General features: G+C 40.6%; 1 protein-coding gene across 5 annotated transcripts in view; it reads right to left on the reverse strand.

Annotated features, from left to right (window-relative positions):
* The window catches only part of MYO1B (myosin IB), a 196,940-nt gene that overhangs the window by 99,150 nt on the left and 74,120 nt on the right, over positions 1 to 23,670 (reverse strand). For 4 of the 5 annotated variants that reach the window (XM_088828730.1, XM_088828728.1, XM_088828734.1 and 1 more), the window contains exon 4: positions 3,182 to 3,276. In XM_088828730.1, the coding sequence (XP_088684856.1) occupies positions 3,182 to 3,276 (95 nt within the window). Of the gene's footprint in view, positions 1 to 3,181; positions 3,277 to 17,561; positions 17,719 to 23,670 lie in introns of those variants that run through there. The other variant, XM_088828743.1, reaches the window with a different exon arrangement.

Consider the following 23,670-nt stretch of genomic DNA (forward strand, 5'->3'; position numbering starts at 1 on the left):
CTAAATGGGAGAAAATATCTGTAAATAATATGACCAATGAGGGGTTAATATCCAAAATACATAAACAGTTCATACAACTCAACCCCTCAAAAAACCCAAATAATCTGATTAAAAAGTGAGTAGAAGACCTGAATAGGCATTTTTCCAAAGAAGACATTCAGAGGGTCAACAGGCATATGAAAAGATGCTCAACACCATCAATCACCAGAGAAATTCAAATCAAAACCACAATGAGGTATCACCTCACACCTATCAGAATGGCTAATATATGTATAAAACAAACACATACACACGAAACGTAAGTGTTGGAGAGGATGTGGAGAAAAGGGAATCCTTGTGCCACTATTGGTGGGAATGTAAATTGGTACAGCCACTATGGGAAACAGTATGGAGGTTCCTGAAAAATTAAAAAAAAAAAAAAACAGAACTACCATATGATTCAGCTAAACCACTTCTGGGTATGTATCCAAAGTAAATAAAATTACTAGGTTGAAGAGCGATCTGTACTCCCATGTTCCTTGAAGCATTATTTACAATAGTCAAGACATAGAAACAAAGTAAGTATCTATCTGTGGATGAATGAATAAAGAAAATGTGTTGTATATATACAATTGAATATTGTTCAGCTAAAAAAAAGGAAGGAAATCCTGCCCCTTGTGACAACATGGATGAACTGTGAAGGCATTATACTCACTGAAGTAAGCCAGACAGAGAAAGACAAATGCTGTATGATCTTGCTTATACATGGAATCTTAAAAAAAAAAAAAAAAAACACCTCACAGAATCAAAGAGTAGATTGTTGGTTTGGGGGAGAAGGGGGAAATGAGGACATGTGGTCAAAAGGTACACACTTCCAGTTATAAGATGAAGTGCTAGGAACCTAATGTATAACATAGGGTCTAGAGTTAACACTGTATTGTAATTCTTACAAGTGGCTAAAAGAGTAGATCTTAAAAGTTCTCACCACGTAGACACAAAAGAAGGTAACTCAAAAAAAAAAAAAAATTAAACAGGCCAAGGCTTTGATCAAGTTTTCAGTTTTACAGATCATTCTGGTGTCTTTCTGTAGGCAAGCATAAGGGGGAAAGAGACCTGTTAGATATTGCTACAAACAGTCTTCAAAGGAAAAAAGATCGGTGGCTTGCTCTAACTAGAGTCTCCAGGTGGACACAAAGAAAAGGAAGAAAGAGCTTGGCATGAGATATATTTTAGAGGTAGGGATGATAGAAAATGGAATTCATGTGGAAGATACAGGAAAAGAAAACATCAAGGGTGACTCTAACATCTCTAGCTTGAGAAACTAGGTTGACAGGTGGTCCCCTTTATTGAAATCAGGAAGTTTGGGTAGGAGGATGAAATCAAGAGTTCAGTTTGGGGCATGCTTAGTCTGAGATGTCTCTTAGAGACTCACTTAGACATGACAAGCAGGTACTGGATGTGTAAGCTGGGAGACCAGGTAAGAGGAACTGACTGGCGTATACAGTTTAGGAGGCAACTACATAATCTGAGACTCACTGTGACCCTCTCTTAACTGATAATATAGATGATTTCAAATCATTAAACGACTGTCCAGCAGAAGAGCAAGTAGACTTATTTGGTAAGGTTTCAAACTACTGAGTAAAGAGGAATACACAGAGGCAGAATTCATCTCTAGGTAAGGAAGAACTCTGTTAGCCCACCCTCTGTGACAAAGTCCATAGGCCACCATACAGAATGGTGAGCCTTCTATCAGGTTCTGCTGTCCCTGGGAGGACTCTACAGTAGATGGTCTATATGAGACTATGCTCTCTGTTACCTTAGATTCTCACATGCTGGACTTTCCCCCTACATTTCTGTTCACCTAGAACCTGCACAACTAAAAGAAACAGTGCACTGTATGTCCAAAGGCTCTAGGAAGGGAGCTGGACACACTGATCTAATGGTTCTTTCTTCAGCTACTCTAGGAAATAGGGAAGAGGCACTCCTCATAAAAGTGGAGTAGAAATAGATACTTCAGGGCAGGTCGGGAGAAACAAATAGATATTTCAAGGCACAGATCTAACTAAAGGCTGATGAACAGGACGGATGCAGTCAGACGACTGAAACATCCACAGGGGATTTTCTTCTTTTGATCATCAGGAAATCAAAGTTATTAATCTGATAACTAATTAGCCAAGCAAAGTGGAAACATTTAAATCCCACTCTAGCAAACAAGCAAAAATTACCAATTAAAAGAGTCTTATCTATAAAACAAGAACATCTTAGAGATGAAACAGTTATGAAAATATCATCCTCCTCTTTCATGGACTCATCAATTCCATCAAAGAAACCCACTGACAAAAGCAGTCCTAACCTGTCTAAGTTTGACTGACTCAGACAGCGCAGCTCTTCTGAACCTTTTCCAGGTAGCTGGGCACCACCTGTAAAAGCACATTCTCCCTCAAGACCATCAATCACACAAATCGTTTTTACTAAAAGCACGAGAAACAAAGCATAATCCCTCCATTTGAGGGGTTGTTTTATGGGGAGGTTGCCAGCCTGTCTAAAAATATATACAGAAATCTCAATTCTTCAGACTTCAGAGGAAGACTTACCTTTTTTTCAAATAGTTTTTTAATATTTACTATTATTATTTTCTATTTGGCTTCACTGGGTCTTAGTTGCGCCATACGGGATCTTTAGTTGTGGCATGTGGGATCAAGTTCCCTGACCAGGGAGCGAACCTGGGCCTCCTGCATTGGAAGCTTAGAGTCTCAGGAACTGGGGCACCAGGGAAGACCCAAAGGAAGACTTCTCTGGAGTGAAATCCAGCATTTCTTGGGGCCTTCCCTCACATTTAAGCAGAGGTAGGTTTGTGGTTGTGGTCTCCCTAAACTCAAAAAATTATTCCTTAGGGAAGAGGTAAGACTTTACAGATTTTGGGGTCTTGGAGGAAAGGTCAAAGACCCAGGAACTGCACTAGAGGTCTAGAATCCAGGAATTGACTCCCGCCTTGGCTGGAACCCCTTTTGATAGGTGCCCGTTCCTTCACGTGAGAGATGAGGCCAAGTTCTTCCTGGAAAACATTCCAGGATCCTAACAACTGGCCTTCTCACAAAGAAGCCCTATAAGCTTCATGCTAATGAGCCCACTTTGCTGACATCATCCTGTCCATGGTTCACTTTCTTAGAGGAGAAAGTAAGTTGTCCAGCAGTGACCTTACCTGTTTTTCCTGCTCCGCTTTCCCCAGTAATCAGAATACACTGGTCTTTATCTTGATCTCTTAGGGATCTGTATGCTTCATCTGACAGGGCAAAGCTGCAGGGGATAATGGAAAAAAAAAAAAAAGTCCTTACAATTCAGCTCATTCTTATTCATTTACCAGATATAACAGGCTCTTTAAGGGCCACTGATATGTTTTAGACAGAAAGCAGAAATACCACAGTGCTTTTCTTCAAATTCTTCAAGTAAATAAATAAAGTTACTCATTCTTTGTGGCCCAAGTTAACTTCTCCTATGCATTCCCTATTAACTAAAATGGTACTGATGTACTGTACACCATAAAGATATGCATTATTTAACCCACATGCTATATTTACAGCTTACTTTATTAAAATCCAGGCAACTAAGAGAACCAAGAAAAAAATTTACATCACATGTCCACAACTGGATAATGTTGATATTTCCAGGACAATACACTGGAGTTTTAAAACACTGAGAAAAAAGTTTTTCAAACGTTAGAAAATGTTATCAAATACTAAATAGCTGATAAAAACAGGACTACCACCTTCATAAACAAGATGGTTGAAACTATAAGATCCACCAGTGGCAGGTGGTCATGTAGGTTTGCCATGGTTCTTGTCCAGTCTTGGGCTCCATGATGACAAAGGGCCCCTATCAAGTAAGCTCTCATGTCGACCTTCCCCTCCTCAAAATCAACTAACAAGGTAAATTTTGACTCCCTCTAGCTAACTGAAAAATAATTTTGACAATATGATGCTGTCTTAAAATAGGTAAAGCTCCTTTTCTAATTCATTTATTTTGAGTCTACCTAATGTGAAGAACCGGAGAAGGAAATGGCAACCCACTCCAGTGTTCTTGCCTGGAGAATCCAAGGGACAGGGGAGCCTGGTGGGCTACAGTCTATGGGGTCACACAGAGTCGGATATGACTGAAGCAACTTAGCAGCAGCAGCAATGTGAAGAACACGCTAGGAATGCAAAGATAATTAAGATTCAGCCCTTCTTTGATGAGTTCTCAGCCAAAAGTAGGGGAGAGATACAAATAGAGAATAGATAAGTACAAGGAAAAAGATATATGCAAAACATTGCAGAACCAGATAGGGCCCTCAGTAGGGCGAGGACTGGAGCTGGAGTAGCTTAAGAGGTGGAAAAAACAGTCCTAAAGAATTAATCAGCAAGACAAAGGGCTTTGAGGCAAAAACAAAGGCCAAAATATCCTAGAGGTGGGCTAAGGTGTATGAACAGTTGCATGCTGCTGAAAGGCAAGGCCTGAGGAGAAATGCACTAGACAGATGAAGTGAAGTTGCTCAGTTGTGTCCCATGGACTGTAGCCTACCAGGCTCTTCCATCCATGGAATTTTCCAGGCAAGAGTACTGGAGTGGGTTGCCATTTCCCTCTCCAGGGTATCTTCCCAACCCAGAGACTGAACCCAGGTCTCCTGCATTGCAGGCAAATGCTTTACCATCTGAGCCACCAGGGAAGCCCAGAGAGATAAGCAGACTCCTAATCAGGAGAATGGAGCCACCCAGCGGGGCTGTAAGCAGAGGAGGGGCAGGACCAGATAGTAACCAGAGAGTAATTGGAGCTAAAACAGCAACATTTACTCTGCACCAGCATGGGCCCCAGGCCCTTCATATTTAAGGATTCTAAGTCTCACAATGAAACGACTATGAATATATTATTATTAATAATCCTATTTTCAGATGATGAAATCATGGCACAAAGTGAAGACAGAACTTGTCAAGGTCACACTGGCAGTATGACGCAGTGGAGCCCAAACTGAGCCCTGCTCTTGACCACTGGGACACACCACCTCTGTGTTCTGGACAGATCACAGGGCCACAAGAGTACACTAAGAGAGGTCCATCTGGAGGCAAGGAGCCCGGGGAAAGGCTGGGACACTTGGAAGGGCATCAATTCAGCCTTTCAATCACAGACTTGGGCTTTTCTTCAGAAAAGTGTGCGCAGCCATTAATATTGACAATGCACTGAGCACCTTCAATCTGTCAGGAGCTGAATCTTTTGTGAACAATGTACACTGATCTCTTTCCATCCAGCAGCCCTCCCTCCCTCACCCTCAAACCCCTTCAGCCATCCCCTGAATAAGCAGTGCCCTGCTCACCCCCAAGGATGCTCAGTGGCCTCATCCTTGTCCAGTGTTCCCTGACTTCCCAAGTGAGAAGCAAGCAAGCCCCTCTGTGTGACTGCAAACTGTTGTTGTTTAATTACAAAGTCGTGTCCAACTCTCTGTGACCCCACACACTGTAGCCTGCCAGGCTCCTCTGTCCAGGGGATTTCCCAGGCAAGAATACTGGAGTGGGTAGCCATTTCCTTCTCCAGGGGATCTTCCCAACCGAGGAATGGAACCCTCTTCTCCTGCATTGGCAGGTGGATTCTTTACCACTGAGCCACCTGGGAAGCCCCACTGCACCCTGGGACAGTGGAAAAACAGTGAATCTGGAGGCAGAGAGCATCCAGGATGGACAGAATTCTCTGGGCCCCAGACCCACAACTTACCACCTACAGGACCTGGAGCAAGTCACTCACCCTGGATTTCTCCAGGTACAAAATAAAGAAATGGAGCCCTGTACTTTAGCTCAGAAAATTAAATCAAACTGTATGAAAACACCTTAAAAGTGACTAAGTCCTCAATAAATTTCTAATGTCTTTCTGTATTATAATTAGTTATGCAGACATCTTCTTATCCCTTACCAGAGTGCAAGCTCCTGGGGGCACAGCCTTTCTGTGTAATTAATTTTCGTGCATTCCACAGAGCTGTAAACGTAAGACATTGTCTATACCAAAATATGAATGAATGAATGAGTGGACCTTCAAGTTTTGAAAAAGCCCCTAACGGAATGAGCACCATGAAGCAGGAGACTCATATCTCCTATCGCCTTCAGACAGGGAAGGAAAGCTTTACCTGGATTCCATATTAGCCCCCTCCTCCCTCCCACCCCTCCCACCTCCAGACAATAGTTCAGCAAAGCCAACGTCATCTTCACCACTGGCAAGAAATACAGGAAAGCATGTTACACCAAATACAAACAAACTCTTCCAATCACATATTGACATATTCGCTGACCTCTTCATGGATTAACACAGGCCTTTCCCCAGGCTCCTAGTACTGCAAGTTAGCTTTATATATTATACCATCATTAGATCCCAAATGATGCCAAATTACTTCTAACATGATTAACCACATGTGATTGTGACTGCACACATATATACATGTGTACACACACACACACACACGGGCTCAGAAGATCACCAAATGACCCTGACGTGGGTTTATTTCCCATCAAAACACCCAGGTGGAACACTTAGTTTTCTCCTGTCTATCTAGACAGAATCGTTAACTGCTGTCCCCCAACCTGGGCTTGATACATCTAGTGGGGAGTATAAGACAAAGGCTAAAAGTGATGGTTATTCTGTCAGGTTTCTGAAGAGTCAATGATTTCAAACTGTCATGAAAATTTACCAGTTAAAGTACTCACAACACTGGGAAAACTGGCCCGGAATACTAGCACACCCACCTCGAGCAGAGCATAATGCCATCGTACTTATTTCATATAAACACAAGATCTTGACTTCACTTAAAAAATAACACAGGGGCCAGGACACCAGCTCCCCTCCCAACCTTTCTCCCTCTCTCTGGCAATGTTCAATCTTACTCTCTCTCTCTGGCAACGTTAGCACATACCCATCACCACAGTCAACATTTGTAACTAAACTGAAACCACATGCCAGTCTTCCCAACCACTCTATAATTAAGGAACCTAAATAAATCTTTAGAGCAGTTTTTACTTAAAAACAGTTGTGACCCATATGCTTCACATTATTTTGTGAGCATGTCAGCATTGTGATTTACCACACACAAAAATGAATGGTTTACTGCACTATAATGATGATAACTGAAGGGGCAAACATGGTCTTCATCGCACCACATCAAGAGCAGGGCTTCATCTACTTCTTCTGTCCTCTACTTGAGCTCTAAGAATAGCGACAGCCTGACGTTTGAATGCAAGTCCCCCCTTCATTTCCAGATCAGCTAAGCGGCTGTTCACTGAGAATCAGCTTTCCACCAACATGGAGCATGTTTGCTGCACATTTGCAAACAGCTGTATCTATTGTTTATAGGTTTTGGAAGCTAGATTTGGGGCTCATCTATCATGTTCTGTCAGAGCAGAAGATTGAGTTGCATGTTCAAAATTATCTAGCCAGTATTTATGTTCTTTCACCATTTTATTTCTGTTCAGAATGGGAATCTCTGCCGTGGTCCTGCTTTCGTGGGCATCAGGGCGTCCCTGCCCCAAACTCCAAGCTCCTCACCCTGTCATTTTCTTTCCAGGTTTCCTTCACCTACTTCAGGGAGCAAAAAAGATGGTGTGACACCAAATATACCACCCACCAACACCTAAAGCTTATGTTCTCCTAAAGTGAAGGTCGCTCAGTTACGTCCAACTCTTTGTGACCCCATGGACTGTAGCCCGCCAGGCTCCTCTGTCCATGGAATTCTCCAGGTGTGGGGAGCTGTTCCCTTCTCCAGCAGATCTTCCCAACCGAGGGATTGAACCGGGGTCTCCTGCATTGCAGTTGGATTCTTTACCAGCTGAACTACCAGCGAAGTCAGCTTGTTCTCCCAAGCAGACCCCTTTTTCTCAGTCCCTCTGGCTCTTTTAATGAGGCGCTTGAGGAATCATTCTCTAAAGCAGCCTAACCTATTCTGAAGACTTTCAGTTTGTCACCTCCTCTAGCCAAAGTGTTACACAGAACAAATTTTGTCTTAGGAAACTTTCCTAGACTTAGATGACTGTTTCTACCTTTCGGTTTCTGTCTTTTTTTCAAGAACTCTCAAAATGGTACTTCCTTTCATTCAATCCTGAATCCTAGAATACTTTCAAATCACACTATGGAAATTCTGCTTCTGAATTTAACCCTCTTAAAACAGCTCTGTCTCAAAATTCTCATCCACATTGAGACCTACAAAAGTTAACTGTTTCTCCACTTTCTCGCTCTGATTCACCTCTAAAAACAACATGCTTTTAAAATTAAGCAACAACAACAAAAAAATAAAGCGATTTCTAAAAAAATTCCTAACCTCTAAGTGTGCCACCAATTTCTAACTTCATATTAAATCTGATTAAGGACTAAGGTCCACAGCAAGGACACGCAAGAGAAGGAAAGAAAGAAAGGGAATTATGTGTGGTGTATTTTTCACAGTATCCTTGAGGTCTGTTTGTTTATTTGCTGGCTTTTAAGGAGGAGCAAAATGCTGGTCTTTCTTGTAAAATACTACTGCGTATACCTGTACACCTATAATTGTCTCATACTCTTAAGTCAGAAACATTCACTTGCTTGAAAAATAACACTGAGTTAAATTAGTGTCATACTCTTCTGTGACACATTCATCCCACATCTTAAGGAAAAACTTCAGGGAAAATCAGTTTTTATGCTTGTTACAAGTAACTATAACTTTTTATCCTGGAAAGCTTTGTTCCTATGTCATGTTTTCATAATTCTCACAATATCTCAAGCTTTTTCATTATTATCATGGTGACATGTGATCTGTGATCTTTGATGCCACTATTATCACTTTTTGTTTCATATTGTTTATTTAATATATGTACATTTTTTAAGATTTAATACTATTACATACTTTACTATGAGACTATTATATAGGGTACATAACTATCATATACACTAAGAAACCAAAAAAATTTATGTGACTTGCTTTATTGAGATAGTCACTTTACTAAGGTATTCTGGAACTGAACCCACAATATCTCCAAGCTGTGCCTAAAAAGGCACAGTAAATTAACATATTTACAAAATACATTTATTCCTACATAGCCACAACTTTGGTAAGCATTCCTAACAATCCAAGAGAAGACAGAACAAAAGTAAGCCTCTCTTCAAAATAAATAGCAATGGGCATATGTATGCTTGTGTGCGTGCTAAGTTGTTTCCGTCATGTCCGACTCTTTGCGACCCTATGGACTGCAGCCTGCCAGGCTCCTCTGTCCAAGGTTCTCCAGGCAAGAATACTGGAGTGAGGTGCCATTCCCTTCTCCAAGGGGACATATATATACTATGAAGTAAAAAGGAAAGATTATGAGAAAGAAAAAAAGAACAGTATTGGAGGGAGATGGATGGTAAATGAACCCAAATGATGGCAAAGTTTCTGTATTTTACATAAAGCAGTACAACATTAACTATGTATGCATCTTGAAAACTTTAGGATATACATTATACCATGAACAATCACAAAATAATAACACAATGAGGTATAAAATAACAAAAGAATTAAAATGGAATTCTAAAAACAAATTCAAATTATCCAAAACAAGGCAAGAAGAAAAACAGGGAACAAACAGAAAGTATATTATTAAATAGTAAACCTAAATTCAAGCACACCAATAATCACACTAAATGTTAACGGACAAAATACTCCAATCAAAAGGCAGAGTATGCTAAAATGGATACAAAAACAAAACCCATTTTGATGTTTCCTATGGAAGTCAACTCTGAGAGTCCCTTGTACTGCAAGGAGATCCAACCAGTCCATTCTAAAGGTGATCAATCCTGGGTGTTCATTGGAAGGACTGATGCTAAAGCTGAAACTCCAATACTTTGGCCACCTCATGCGACTAGTTGACTCACTGGAAAAGAGTCTGATGCTGGGAAGGATTGGGGGCGGGAAGAGAAGGGGACAACAGAGAATGAGATGGCTGGATGGCATCACCGACTCAATGGACATGAGTTTGATTGAACTCTGGGAATTGGTGATGGACAAGGAGGCCTGGCATGCTGTGATTCATGGGGTCGCAAAGAGTCGGACACGACTGAGCAGCTGAACTGATGGAAGTCAAACTTAAAATATGAAGACATGGATAGGCTAAAAGTAAGTAAGATGAAAAAAAAAATATATATATATATATATATATATACACCATGCCAAAAGAACTGGTCAAAAAAAGAGAGAGAAGAAGTACATTTCACTTTCTTTTCTCTTTACTCATCTAAACTCAAAGAGGTCTCTAGTTGACATCTCAATGAAAAGAAGGCTGTTATGCCATGGCATGACATATAGCAGATTAAAGGTGAAACTTCATTAACTTCAATCATTTTTTAAAAAATATCAATACTTACTTTTAAAAGTTCATATGCATTCTTATATCCTAAAAGGGTTGTTTCTATTAGGTACAAAACAGAAATCTCATCAGGGATGAATGATTTTAAAATGACATCTGTTCTGAAGTGACACAGTTAAGGAATCAAATAAAGCCCAAAAGTCAGGTTTTAAAATAACACATAACAAAACTGGCTTTCAAAAAACAGACTACAGAGTATTTTTGCAAATTTTCACAGACTGAGTCAATCTCAATGTACAGTAGGTCTCCCATTATTTGTTAATGAGTCACTCAAAAATACTTTATGGACAGTCAAACATAACCACTAAAGGGACAAAAACCACAGCATTAGAACGTTTGTGTGAATAAAATGGTTCGCAGGTATTGTAACGTTCTAAGGACTAACAGAAATCCCTGTGTAATTAGACAAGAAATTCTTCTCCTTAAGTATTAGAATTTACAAACAAAGCTCTTTAATTCACCAGTTCACATGCTAGATATGCAATATAATCCAAAACAAAGGGGAAAGAGCACTTAAAGGGTAGTCGTTCAAGATTTTAGGAATTTTATTTACAATCTTCTTGCAAAGGAAGAAGCTCTGAGGCATGCTCACATTTTCCCAACCCCATGGGCCCGATCATTATCAAAATTATAATGGAGTTCCTCAGTTCAACTCAGCCCGGGGTCAGTTGGCTGAGTGTCCCTCAACAGAACAAACACCTTCCTTTTCCTGGAGAGGGATATGAAGGTGGACTGAGCCAAGGGGTGACTCATTTCCAAAGGTGAATTGCAAAAGCCAGGTACTGAAGACACACATTAGGAAGTAGGTAAGAGGTTTAAAAAGACTAAATTATGTCAGGAAGGAAAAGGACTGGACTTAAGATATGAAGGCCTTGAGAAGGAAACATCTGCCTTCAGGCCCCAAAAGCTGCTTTTTGGAACTTAGCAGTAATCCCTTGTGCTGTTGAGGACTTCCTTCTGCAAATGGTGTCCTGAGCATGAGAGGCCACAGGGGAGAGCCCGTCATAGGGCCAGCATCCTGCTTGGGACTTGGCAAGCAGTTAAAAGCACAGAGGCTGACTCCACTTTATCAGTCTTTGCTGCTGAAGGGCCTTATCTCGCAAATTAATGAAGTGTGATTGGTTTCTCTATCTTGAACAAGGTCCCCAAACAACTAATATGGAAGAGTACGCGGAGGTTAGAGCAAGAACATCCACAAGGGTGAGGTTCCCAGGCACCCCCGAGCTGGGAGGCATCATACTCACTGTGAGGGTTCTGGGAATAAAGATGAAGAGAATCTGTCTTTTAACAGCTTAAAATCAAACAGGGAAGACATTAAATCCCCCCAGAAAAGAGGCGCAGAAGAACATTAAGGTGCATAATGCTATTCATACAAGAGGAATTCCAGTTGAACCACACTTATTTCTCCCTGGTAATACACTCCCGCGGAGAGTCGAACGCGACTGAACTGAACTGAACTGAACTGAATACACTCCCACTTTTAAAAAGATTCTATCGAAAACAATGACACAAAGATACAAAGTTCATTCTACACAGAATCCTAAGTTCTGTGCAGAGCTCCACATTTCCTATATTTTTTGTATCTAATTTCTATCATTACACAGGATATCCTTTCAATGAATATGATAAAATAATAAACAGCACAAGAAGCAAGCATTCTGGCCTGTCTTCCCAGGTTTTCCACTGACTTGGATATAGATCTGAACAGATTTCATTAAAAAAAAAAAAAAAAAAAGGTATGGGAGACGGTAAGAAACATATGATTAATCCCCTAAAAAGAAAAAAGCGGGGGCGTGGAACACAAATTCTACTGAGACAGGTATGTCACAGAAGACAGGTATGTAACATCTGAACCCTAAGGCATACCTGAGGATAGAGGCTGCGAGAACACAGAAAACAAGAGGAAACTGTGTTATTTCCTCTGTCCAGAAATTAACAAAACATACCTGATTTGAGAGGGGAAAAATCCAGACAACTGAGCTCTTAATGAAAATTCAATAAGCCCTCAAAGTATTTTTAGCATCTCTTTTAACAAAAGAAGACTAACAAATAACCTTTTATTACCCAACTCTCATAAAAGTAAGGACACAGCTATTTATTTACAAAAATAGCCTTTTTTGCTTAGGGTAAAAATAATTTCAACAAACTCCCAGCACAATGAGTAGAGGTGGCCTCTGAATGGGCACCCCAAGTACACCTGCTTTGGATCTAAAAAAAAAAAAAGCACAGAGGTGAGGAAGTGGGCAGCAGTGAAGGCTTTGAGGAAGCTGTTAGCTTTCCAGCCTGACAGACCTGGCAGAAGGTGCCCCTTATACAGAGGCCGCAGGCTCTAAATACAGGACTGAAAGGCCAGATGGGGCTATCAGATTGCATGTTATAGAATCAGGCTCACAAATCGACTCACAACTGAAGACAGAGATCCACCACCATTTCATACAGTGGACACACAATTCAGTGAATTCCACCACCATTTCATACAGTGGATACACAATTCAGTGAATTCCACCACCATTTCATACAGTGGATACACAATTCAGTGAAATCAACAAATACAGGGTTGGCCAAAAAGTTCATTCAGGTTTTCCCATAACATCTTGCAGAAAAAACCTGAACGAACTTTTTGGCCTATCCAATATTAAGATTCCTGGTTACAAAGAGATACATGTACATACAGATAAACACACATATAGATCACCATGTACATACAATGCAATTGCCTGAGCTTACGTATATTGCTGTGAAGAAAAGAAAGTGAATTGGCAAAATAATAATAATAATGAAACTTCCTGAAATTAGCTAAATTTATATCATGATACTATAAGGGAAGAAACATCTTGGGAAATAATTTTAAGAGAATTTCAGTTCAGTTCAGTTGCTCAGTCCTCTCCGACTCTTTGCGACCCCATGAATCACAGCACACCAGGCCTCCCTGTCCATCACCAACTCCCGGAGATCACTCAAACTTATGTCCATCGAGTCGGCGATGCCATCCAGCCATCTCATTCTCTGTCGTCCCATTCTCCTCCCGCCCCCAACTCCTCCCAGCATCAGAGTCTTTTCCAGTGAGTCAACTCTTCGCATGAGGTGGCCAAGTATTGGAGTTTCAGCTTTAGCATCAGTCCTTCCGATGAACAGCCAGGATTGATCTCCTTTAGAATGGACTGGTTGGATCTCCTTGCAGTCCAAGGGACTCTCAAGAGTCTTTTCCAACACCACAGTTCTAAAGCATCAATTCTTCGGCGATCAGCCTTCTTCACAGTCCAACTCTCACATCCATACATGACCACGGGAAAAACCATAGCCTCGACTAAACGGACCTTTGTTGGCAAAGTAATGTCTCTGCTTTTTAATATGCTATCTAGGTTGGTCATAACTTTCTTTCCAAGGAGTAAGCATCTTTTAATTTCATGGCTGCAATCAGCATCCGCAGTGATTTTGGAGCCCAAAAAAATAGTCTGACACTGTTTTCACTGTTTCCCCATCTATTTCCCATGAAGTGATGGGACCAGATGCCATGATCTTTGTTTTCTGAATGTTGAGCTTCAAGCCAACCAACTTTTTCACTCTCCTCTTTCACTTTCATCAAGAGGCTTTTGAGTTCCTCTTCACTTTCTGCCATAAGGGTGGTGTCATCTGCATATCTGAGGTTATTGATATTTCTCCCGGCAATCTTGATTCCAGCTTGTGCTTCTTCCAGCCCAGCGTTCCTCATGATGTACTCTGCATATAAGTTAAATAAGCAGGGTGACAATATACAACCTTGACATACCCCTTTTCCTATTTGGACATGTTGTTCCATGTACAGTTCTAACTGTTGCTTCCTGACCTGCATACAGGTTTCTCAGGAGGCAGGTCAGGTCGTCTGGTATTCCCATCTCTTGAAGAATTTTCCACAGCTTACTGTGATCCACACAGTCAAAGGCTTTGGCATAGTCAATAAAGCAGAAACAGATGTTTTTCTGGAACTCTCTCACTTTTCCCATGATCCAGCGGATGTTGGCAATTTGATCTCTGGTTCCTCTGCCTTTTCTAAAACCAGCTTGAACAAGTACTCATTAATTCAATAAGCATTCTATGTGCCATGGAGTGTTTCAGGCAGAGGAATATAAATAATGTCATCCCCACTCTTGGGTTTTCAGTTTAGAGAAATCACACACTATCTAATGAGACAATAATTCAGTCATTTGAGGACATGTCACTTGGTCTATTTGGCTTACTTAAAAAAACAACAAGAAATTCATTTCCTAAAGCTTGCAGGATGCCAGTACTAGAAAAAAAAATTTAATTAAAATTTTATTTGATTCTTTCATGCAGGTACTCAGTATACCCTTCAAATCTACCCCTTTCTCTCCTCTCCATCACTAGTATTTTATTGCCTTAGTTGACTTCCTCATTTCTGGCCCGAGTTTTGGTAACTCTTAAAGGGGTTTTCTAATTCAAGTAAGACACTTTTCATAAGCCATCTTGATACAACACTGTCAAAAATTGAGGCCATTTTTCACTGACATGACTTTCTCCCCTGATTTAATTGCATCCAGGTTTAATTTTTTGATTTTAAGTGTTTCTGTGACAAAGCTTTCCCTCCAAATTTGTAAACAGAAAGCTAGGTTGTATTGTTCCTGTCTTCCAAAACTATGATCCTATGGAGCACTGTGATTTTAAGTATAATGCATTTATTTTGCTAAGGCACCAGACACAAGTACTGAACACATGATGAGGATTTCATAGTGGTTTGGACTGAATTGGAGTGATCCTAAGAGGCTCTGCTGGCCCACAATCCACCGGAGTTTAATATATACTTATTCCAGTAAGGTTTACAAATTTAGGACAAAGACAAAATTCAGAAACCTTTCTTTTAAATTTCCAAACGGGAAAAAAAAAATTACATGGCCAAATCCATGTCTTAATTTTAAAAAGAAACTTAAGATAAAGGGAGGAAATCAAAGGATTATGAAACAGACCATTGAGACAGAAGCCCCCTCAGAGAACGAGTAGGCTCTGGGCCTGGGGTGACTGACAGCCCTCTCTGAGAGGCTTACCAAGGATGACTTACTCTTCACTTGGGTGTGGCTCCCAGACAGATTTCACGCCCACTCCCTCTTTACTCTACCTCTGCTCCCCATCACAAGGAAGGGGCTTCAACAACAACATAACAACAACATAAGGTAGGCTTGTAAGATGCCAGGAAGTCTGCTCTGTACAGTATTTGGTTAACTTGTGTGTGTGTGTGTGTGTGTGTCTTATGCTAAAATATCTGCCTTTCAAAAATGGCTTCAAAGTGGCCACGTAAGAATGGGTAAACCAAAAATACCATTTGCCACTCTGTCTGTAGGCTGGCTTCCCCACAACCCTCCTCCTTCTAAAATGCGAGCAGGTCACTCCCTCCTCCACAAGCTTCTCTGGCCCACACTTGAGGCAGGGGATGACGAAGCAACAGCGCTTTGAGCTACTGCTGGAGGAAGATTTAATGCCGATACCCACAAAGTGCCCTAACACTCAGAAAGGGGTCTGAAACAACCTTGTTATCACTGCAGCACACAGGAAGCACAGCTCCAGGATGGACTTACCACACAGAGCATGCAAACATCTGCTTTCAAGATTCTTAAGCTAGGTCACAGCATCTGCAAAGTGGCCACAAGGAAATGACTGCCTTGAAATGCCACATATGCAGATGACATGGATATTTGAGAGAAAGACTCAGATCTGCAAGAGGGCAGTTAGCATCATTACCATGTGACTGAAGGACCAAAACATCTGATAAAGACTTTGTCCTAAAAAACTAAACTTTGAAATACTAAGAATAAAGTCCTGGAAGCCAGCAGAAATCCTCCCAGATGAGCGGCGTAGGGACAAAAGATTCTGGTGAGATGAGACCATGCCCCAGGTGCTCTGGATACAAATTCTGGGTCCCTAAAAGCTATGCACAGTGCCAGGGTATGTTTTTATTATAGAGTATAAGCTCAAGACTCAGGAAGATCTCCTGGAGTAGGAAATGGCAACCCACTCCAGTATGCTTGCCTGGGAAATTCCATGGACAGAGAAACTGGTGGGCCGCAGTCCATGGGGTCGCAAAGAGTCACATCACTTGGTGACTAAAACATGAAGCACTTAAAAACATCCTTCATGTATATCCCTACTGGTTTCTGGCCCAAGGGGTCAAAATCAGGCAGGTCACCCACCCAGAATCCAGTCTCTAAGGGCTTTATTTCTCACTGGTGTGCTAAAGAAGCCAAGCCCCTCCCCGGAAAAAGATCAGTTACGTCTCCTGTTGTATCTCCCTGCCAGTTCCTCTTCTGCCCCCACCAAACACTCTCTCCTGGAAATCCTCAGTGATTCCCATGTTCAAAGAAAGCGTTGCCTACAAACCTACAGAACTCCCATCTGTATATCTATTGTATCCTTAACATGTGGCTTAAATTTCTGGAGAACTTTTTTTGCTTTTCTCCCTTGACAGCAGAAATTATGACTCATCATCTCAGTGGATGATACACGGTGTACGGTCAGAATAAATCTGTGAAATGAATCCTAATATAGTCTTCTCTCCTAGTCACGTAAGAAATTGACAGAATTCATTGTATGGCATTTTCAAACTCCAAGTTTACCAACTATTTGTAACTAAGTTAGGGAGAAATTAAAAGGAATGTTATTCAGGTATGCATATGTGAGTGTACATTCACATCTTTCCAAAAAAGAGAACTGTGGATTTAAAATACTCAGAGAAGAAAGTTGAAGAGAACTGGGACTCTACACTATATTTTCTAGCTGAAATTTTTCGTTTAGGTTTCTTACTATCTAGCAATTCTCCCTAATGTTAATCCACATAGATTCTGTTTAAAGACACAGGCAAATGGTCATCTAAAATCCTCTGCTTTAGAAAGATAAGGCATGATTATATTTGCCCTGGTAACACTCTAAGACCTTGCTGTTACAGTTCTTGAACTAAGAGGCAAAAGCAACCAGAGTCATTTCCAGAACTGCCTAATGAAAAGATCCTGCTCCTACTGCTTCTCAGCCCTCAACTGATAGTCCCGCTCCTCTCCAAAATATGTATAGTCCCTCTGCAAGGACCCCCTTGAGCAAATCATCATGTTTATCCTAACGTGCTTCTCAGATTCTACAGCCAATATCTATCAAGAGGGTACAACCCACCAGGAACCACGCACCCAGCATCAGAGGACACATAGATGAAAATGAGGCTATCCTTACCATCCAGACCATCAAGTTCAAGGCTCTCCCTCCGCAGCCCTGACTCTGTTCAGAGTCACCCAGCACAGTCCCCTTCAGCTCCCCCAGCAAAAGACTCCACTCGAAGAAGGAATGGAGTTTCACTGTTCTGGAATTTATGTTCTTCAGAGCAGAGCTTCTACACCAAGAAAAGCACTGGGACAGGCTGAGGTGGGGCACTCAAAATTTTTGTCAGATGAATAAACCAATAAATCTTCAAAGACTCCACACATCAAATCTTTGAAACTTAAACTGGTTACAAGACTACTTAGAAAAGCTATAGTCACAACCGTCTGTCCCTTTTTCATGTGTCTTTTTTGCCATTGAGACCTATGGTCCCTAAACTTACTGTTTAAGGTTAAACATACATACACACACATACACACAACTGCTCTCTCCAGATATGTGTATTTCAAATACCTACTAACTGAAGAAATATCAATCTCTGCAGTAACTTCCCAGACCCAAAGACTGGGACCATCCCTATACCCTTCATGGTTGCCTAAGCATAACTGTAAACTAGCTCCAGTCTATAGAATCTTCTATTTGTCATGTCTGTAGCCCACAACTCTACAGAGAGGAAGCAGCCACCTATTTACATGAGTCTTGGTTTGCTTCCTCAATTTTCATAAAATAATGACAACCTTATTTGCAAATCAAGGCTCTGTCTTTTCCTGACAACAGAGTACGTGTATTCTGGGCTCTTTCCAAAGAATATCATCTCTGTCAGCAGACCACCATTAATTCAAAGCCCAGTTATGAAAAAACTGAAAACAACCTGAGGGAGAAATTGCAATCTATCTGTTCCCTGTATTTCTGAATCAAGCCAAACCATCAATAACCTAGGTACCTGTACTGGTGGTTCTCAACCTTGGACACACATTAGAATCACCCGGGGAGCTGATGCCTCGTTCCCCTTTCCCCACCCTCCACAGATGTGATGGAATTCTGTGGGGGTCCTGTGGAGCAGCCAAGGATAACCAATCGCTGACTTCAGTGTCTTACAGACTTGCTTTTGCAAAACTGCTTTGGTGTCCTCTGCTTCTACTTAGTGAAGTGACATAAAAAGCAGCCATATAAAATTCACTACTTTATTTTCTGCAGAGAAATTCTGGGAGGTGTTGCTCAAGTGCTATCCTTCACTTCTTAAGTCCCGTAAGACTTCAAAATCTCTTTTAAAACTAACTGGTACGGAAAACTTTTCCCTTAAGCAACTCAAGTACTTTGATCTTGTGTGCAAAAAGAATTTTGTTACTGATCATATTCCCCTTTTTGTTTTGACCACCAGGAAATGAAAAATCCAAGTTCAATAACCATAGAGGACAGCGTGATATTAACTTTTGCTTTGGTCTCATTATTTCTGTTTCCTTTGCTTTTTTCCTATTTTTTTAAAGCAAAGGAAAGGTTTATTACAGGGCCAAGCAAGGAGAACAGGTGGCTCATGCTCAAAAAAAAAAGAAAAAAAAAAAAAAATTCCAACCTGCTCTGGTTTTTTGAAAGCTATCATTTAAAAATATTGACTGCAAAACAATAAGCTGCTTTCAATCAATTTTCAACGTGAGGAGACAAAACAATTAGTTCCCATTCATACTCTTCACATATCTTTAAACATATATATAAAGCTGATTCACTTCATTGTATAGCAGAAACTAAAAACTATAAAGCAATCATATTCCAATAAAGAAATTAGATAAAAGACCAAATACTGACATTGCTGTGACTAAAATCCATGGACACCTGTAAAGTTCTTCTATTTTTTTTTTTCTGGAGAGGAGAGGATAGACCAGTAGGTAGATAGACCTCCCTCAAAATATAAGAGCTCACTTAAAGTATAGCTAAGAATGGCAATTTCCCAGAAATTTTTCATTTATTCACTTAAAACTGTAACATTCTAAATTCACAAATCTAGAAAAACTTTCAGTGTACAAGCAGATAGACATAGATTTATCGGAAGTAAAAGACTACAGTTTAAAAATCATAGCAACAGTGAGTTAAGAGAAACCTCAAGACTACTGCCCCACCTCATGTTATGTAAACAGAAATTCTGAATGGGTGACTGTTGGCATGGATTCTATATCTGTTCATTCCTAATTCTAAGCTTTCCCCTAACCTATCACCCAAAAACCTCAAAACTGTCAATCTCTTCTGAAAAACTCCAACATTCGCCTTTCTTGCCAATTCCAAGAGGACTCTTTCCTTACATGCTTTTATGGAGATGCTGAGAAATGAGGTGTGTGCTTGTGAAAATAAACTATTCCATTCACTAAGATTTCCAGAGTATAATAAATTCTGGTCACCAGTAACTCAGAGTTAATAAGACTTACTTCTTCAAAGTTATCTCTATAAAGAGAATTGGAGAAGATCTGCCTTCTTTTCCACATAAATAAGACCTTGCAGGTACATCTCCACCCCGATACAGAAAAGTTTGTCACGAGTGCCCAACTGACAGTGAAGTTGGAAAAGGGTAAAATTAGACTTTAAATCTAGATATGTTAACTAATCTTCAACTTCCATAATTTAGATTGTGACCCCAGAAACTGAAGAATCAACTTGTCCCTTATATACCCTGTGCTGTGCTTAATCGCTCAGTTGTGTCGGACTCTTTGAGACCCCATGGACTGTAGCCCGCCAGGCTCCTCTGTCCATGGGGGTTCTCCAAGCAAGAATACTGGAGAGGGTTGCCATGCCCTCCTCCAGGGGATTTTTCCCAGTCCAGGGGTCGAACCCAGGTCTCCCACTTTGCAGGCAGATTCTTTACCATCTGAGCTACCAGGGAAGACCAAGAATACTGCAGTGGGTAGCCTATCCCTTCTCAAGAGGATCTTCCCAACCCAGGAATCGAACCAGGGTCTCCTGCATTGCAGGCAGATTCTTTACCAGCCAAGCTACCAGAGACGCACATATAAAACCTATTACCTAATTATTCTAAACCACTGAACCAACTAACACTAAAAAAAAAATCAGTAACATTAAAAAATTTTTTTTCTAATGAAAGTTTTCCTAAAATACACTCCACATTTCTTAAATAGGAAGATAATATACTCGAAGGATTTCAGAGTTGAAAGGAACTTTAGAATTAAGTTATTTCCCATTCACAAATTCTTTGTTGGCATTCACAACTCAAAACCACCAACAATAAGTCTACTGACAGCACAAGTTCATCTGTGAACATTTAATATAATATTATCATTATTACATTCATATCTCCTAAATAATTTTACTCTTTTCTCTTCTCTGTTGTGAATCCTTAAAGAAGGTGGCTCCTAAATTTTAAAACTATATCATTTGAAAATTTTCCCTCTTTTTTCTTTTTTCAGAAGTTACTAAATAGCAAGCTGAGATATCCAAGCAGAGTCCTTACAGTCTAGCTTCATCTTTTGATATGAATTCCTGGAACATCAGAAATTTCTGAACATGTGAGTAAAGGTTTATTTAACCTAACTAACTGATATTACAGACTGTTTAATATGTGCCAGCCACTGAGAATGTAGCAATGAACACGGACCCAAGCTTCTGTGGGTGATGTGAAGGGGAAGACACGCAATAATGAAACTAAGCAAAGTATAATGTACCAGAAGTTGATAAAAGAGAGAAACAAAGCAAGCAAGAAGGATGGCGAATGCTGGGGCAGAACAGAAAAGGAGACCAGGATGACACTGTTAGAAAGGATAACAACAGAAGGACCCATTAAGAAGGTAGCATGTCAGCAAAGACTCAAGGAAGGTGAGAGAGGAGGACATGTGGAGATAGACAGACAGACACACACACGCTGCAGGGGCTGGGACATTCCAAGCAGAGAGAAGAGTGAGTATAACCCTCAGTATGAAGGTGTGCATCTAGGTTAACAGTTAAACAGAATCCTACTTTAACTAAATGATATTTTAACATTCTATTTGATGCCTGCAAAGAGTTGATTGACAATGATTTTTAATCATACCTATGGGTACAGTAGACACGGAAGAGATCAAGAAGAGACTGAAAGAACACACGGAAAGATTGTACAAAAAAGATCCAAATGAACCGGATTACTTCGATGGTGTGCTCAGCCACCCAGAGCCAGATATTCTGCACAGAGAAATCAAGTGGGACTTAGGAAGCACTGCTGGTAATAAAGCTAGTGCATACGATGGCATTCTAGTAGAGCGATTCAAAACCTTAATGGATGATGCCATCAAGGAGTTGCATTCAGTATGTCAGCAAATCTGCAGACTCAGCAGTGACCACAGGACTGGAAAAGGTCAATCTTCATCCCAATTCCCAGGAAAGGTAGTACTAAAGAATGTGCTAACCAATGAACAGTTGAACTCATTTCCCATGCTAGTAAAGGCCATGCTTAACATCTTTATATGCAATAAAACTGTTTACCAAAAACAGGCATATTTTTCCAGATCAAGAAGACCCAAGAAAAGTACGTAAAGGATATACCATAAGCATTTTTGCAAAGTACTTAATCACAACCAAAGTTAACAAGAGAATGACTGTTATAAACTAGAAGTAAAATTTTAAAAGTAATATCTTATTTATATTATATAAGATGAAACTACAGAGTGACATTACTAATTGGGAGTGACATTGCTTATTTATTTATGGTTTTTGGTTTTCCCACCATGAAAATTAATATGATTGCTTTAGAATTAAAATTTATTGGTCAGAAGTAATATTAAAATTCATTTCCGTCCATCTCTAAAATTTCAATATTTGTTCACCTTCCACCTTTGACTACACTCATATTTGGAAAAAGAATTTCACTAAAGTTGTCCTTCAGTTCAGTTCAGTTCATTTCAGTCGCCCAGTCGTGTCCGACACTTTGCGACCCCATGAATCACAGCACGCCAGGCCTCCCTGTCCATCACCAACTCCCGAAGTTCACTCAAACTCATGTCCATCGAGTCGGTGATGCCATCCAGCCATCTCATTCTCTGTCGTCCCCTTCTCCTCCTGCCCCCAATCCCTCCCAGCATCAGAGTCTTTTCCAACGTGTCAGCTCTTTGCATGAGGCAGCCAAAGTATTGGAGCTTCAGCTTTAGCATCAGTCCTTCCAATGAACACCCAGGATTGATCTCCTTTAGAATGGACTGGTTGGATCTCCTTGCAGTCCAACGGACTCTCAAGAGTCTTCTCCAGCACCACAGTTCAAAAGCATCAATTCTTCGGCAATCAGCTTTCTTCAGTCCAACTCTCACATCCATACATGACCACCGGAAAAACCATAACCTTGACAAGACGGACCTTTGTTGGCAAAGTAATGTCTCTGCTTTTTAATATGCTATCGAGGTTGGTCATAACTTTCCTTTCAAGGAGTAAGCATCTTTTAATTTCATGGCTGCAATCAGCATCTGCAGTGATTTTGGAGCCAAATAAAGTCTGACACTGTTTCCACTGTTTCCCATCTATTTCCCATCTATTTCCCATGAAGTGATGGGACCAGATGCCATGATCTTAGTTTTCTGAATGTTGAGCTTCAAGCCAACCTTTTCACTCACCTCTTTCACTTTCATCAAGAGGCTTTTCAATTCCTCTTCACTTTTTGCCATAAAGGTGGTGTCATCTGCATATCTGAGGTTATTGATATTTCTCCCGGCAATCTTGATTCCAGCCTGTGCTTCTTCCAGCCCAGAATTCCTCATGATGTACTCTGCATATAAGTTAAATAAGCAGGGTGACAATATACAACCCCTTCATGTACCCCTTTTCCTATTTGGAACCAGACCGTTGTTCCATGTACAGTTCTAACTGTTGCTTCCTGACCTGCATACAGGTTTCCCAAGAGGCAGGTCAGGTCGTCTGGTATTCCCATCTCTTTCAGAATGTTCCACAGTTTATTGTGATCCACACAGTCAAAGGCTTTGGCATAGTCAATGAAGCAGAAATAGATGTTTTTCTGGAACTCTCTTGCTTTCTCCATGATCCAGCGGATGTTGGCCATTTGATCTCTGGTTCCTCTGCCTTTTCTAAAACCTGCTTGAACATCTGGAAGTTCATGGTTCACGTATTGATGAAGCCTGGCTTGGAGAATTTTGAGCACGACTTTACTAGCATGTGAGATGAGTGCAATTGTGCGGTAGTTTGAGCATTCTTTGGCATTGCCTTT

This window comes from Moschus berezovskii, chromosome 2 (assembly GCF_049115385.1).
Source record: "Moschus berezovskii isolate FMDL1 chromosome 2, NW_MosBer_1.0, whole genome shotgun sequence".
In the NCBI taxonomy this organism is placed as follows: domain Eukaryota; kingdom Metazoa; phylum Chordata; class Mammalia; order Artiodactyla; family Moschidae; genus Moschus; species Moschus berezovskii.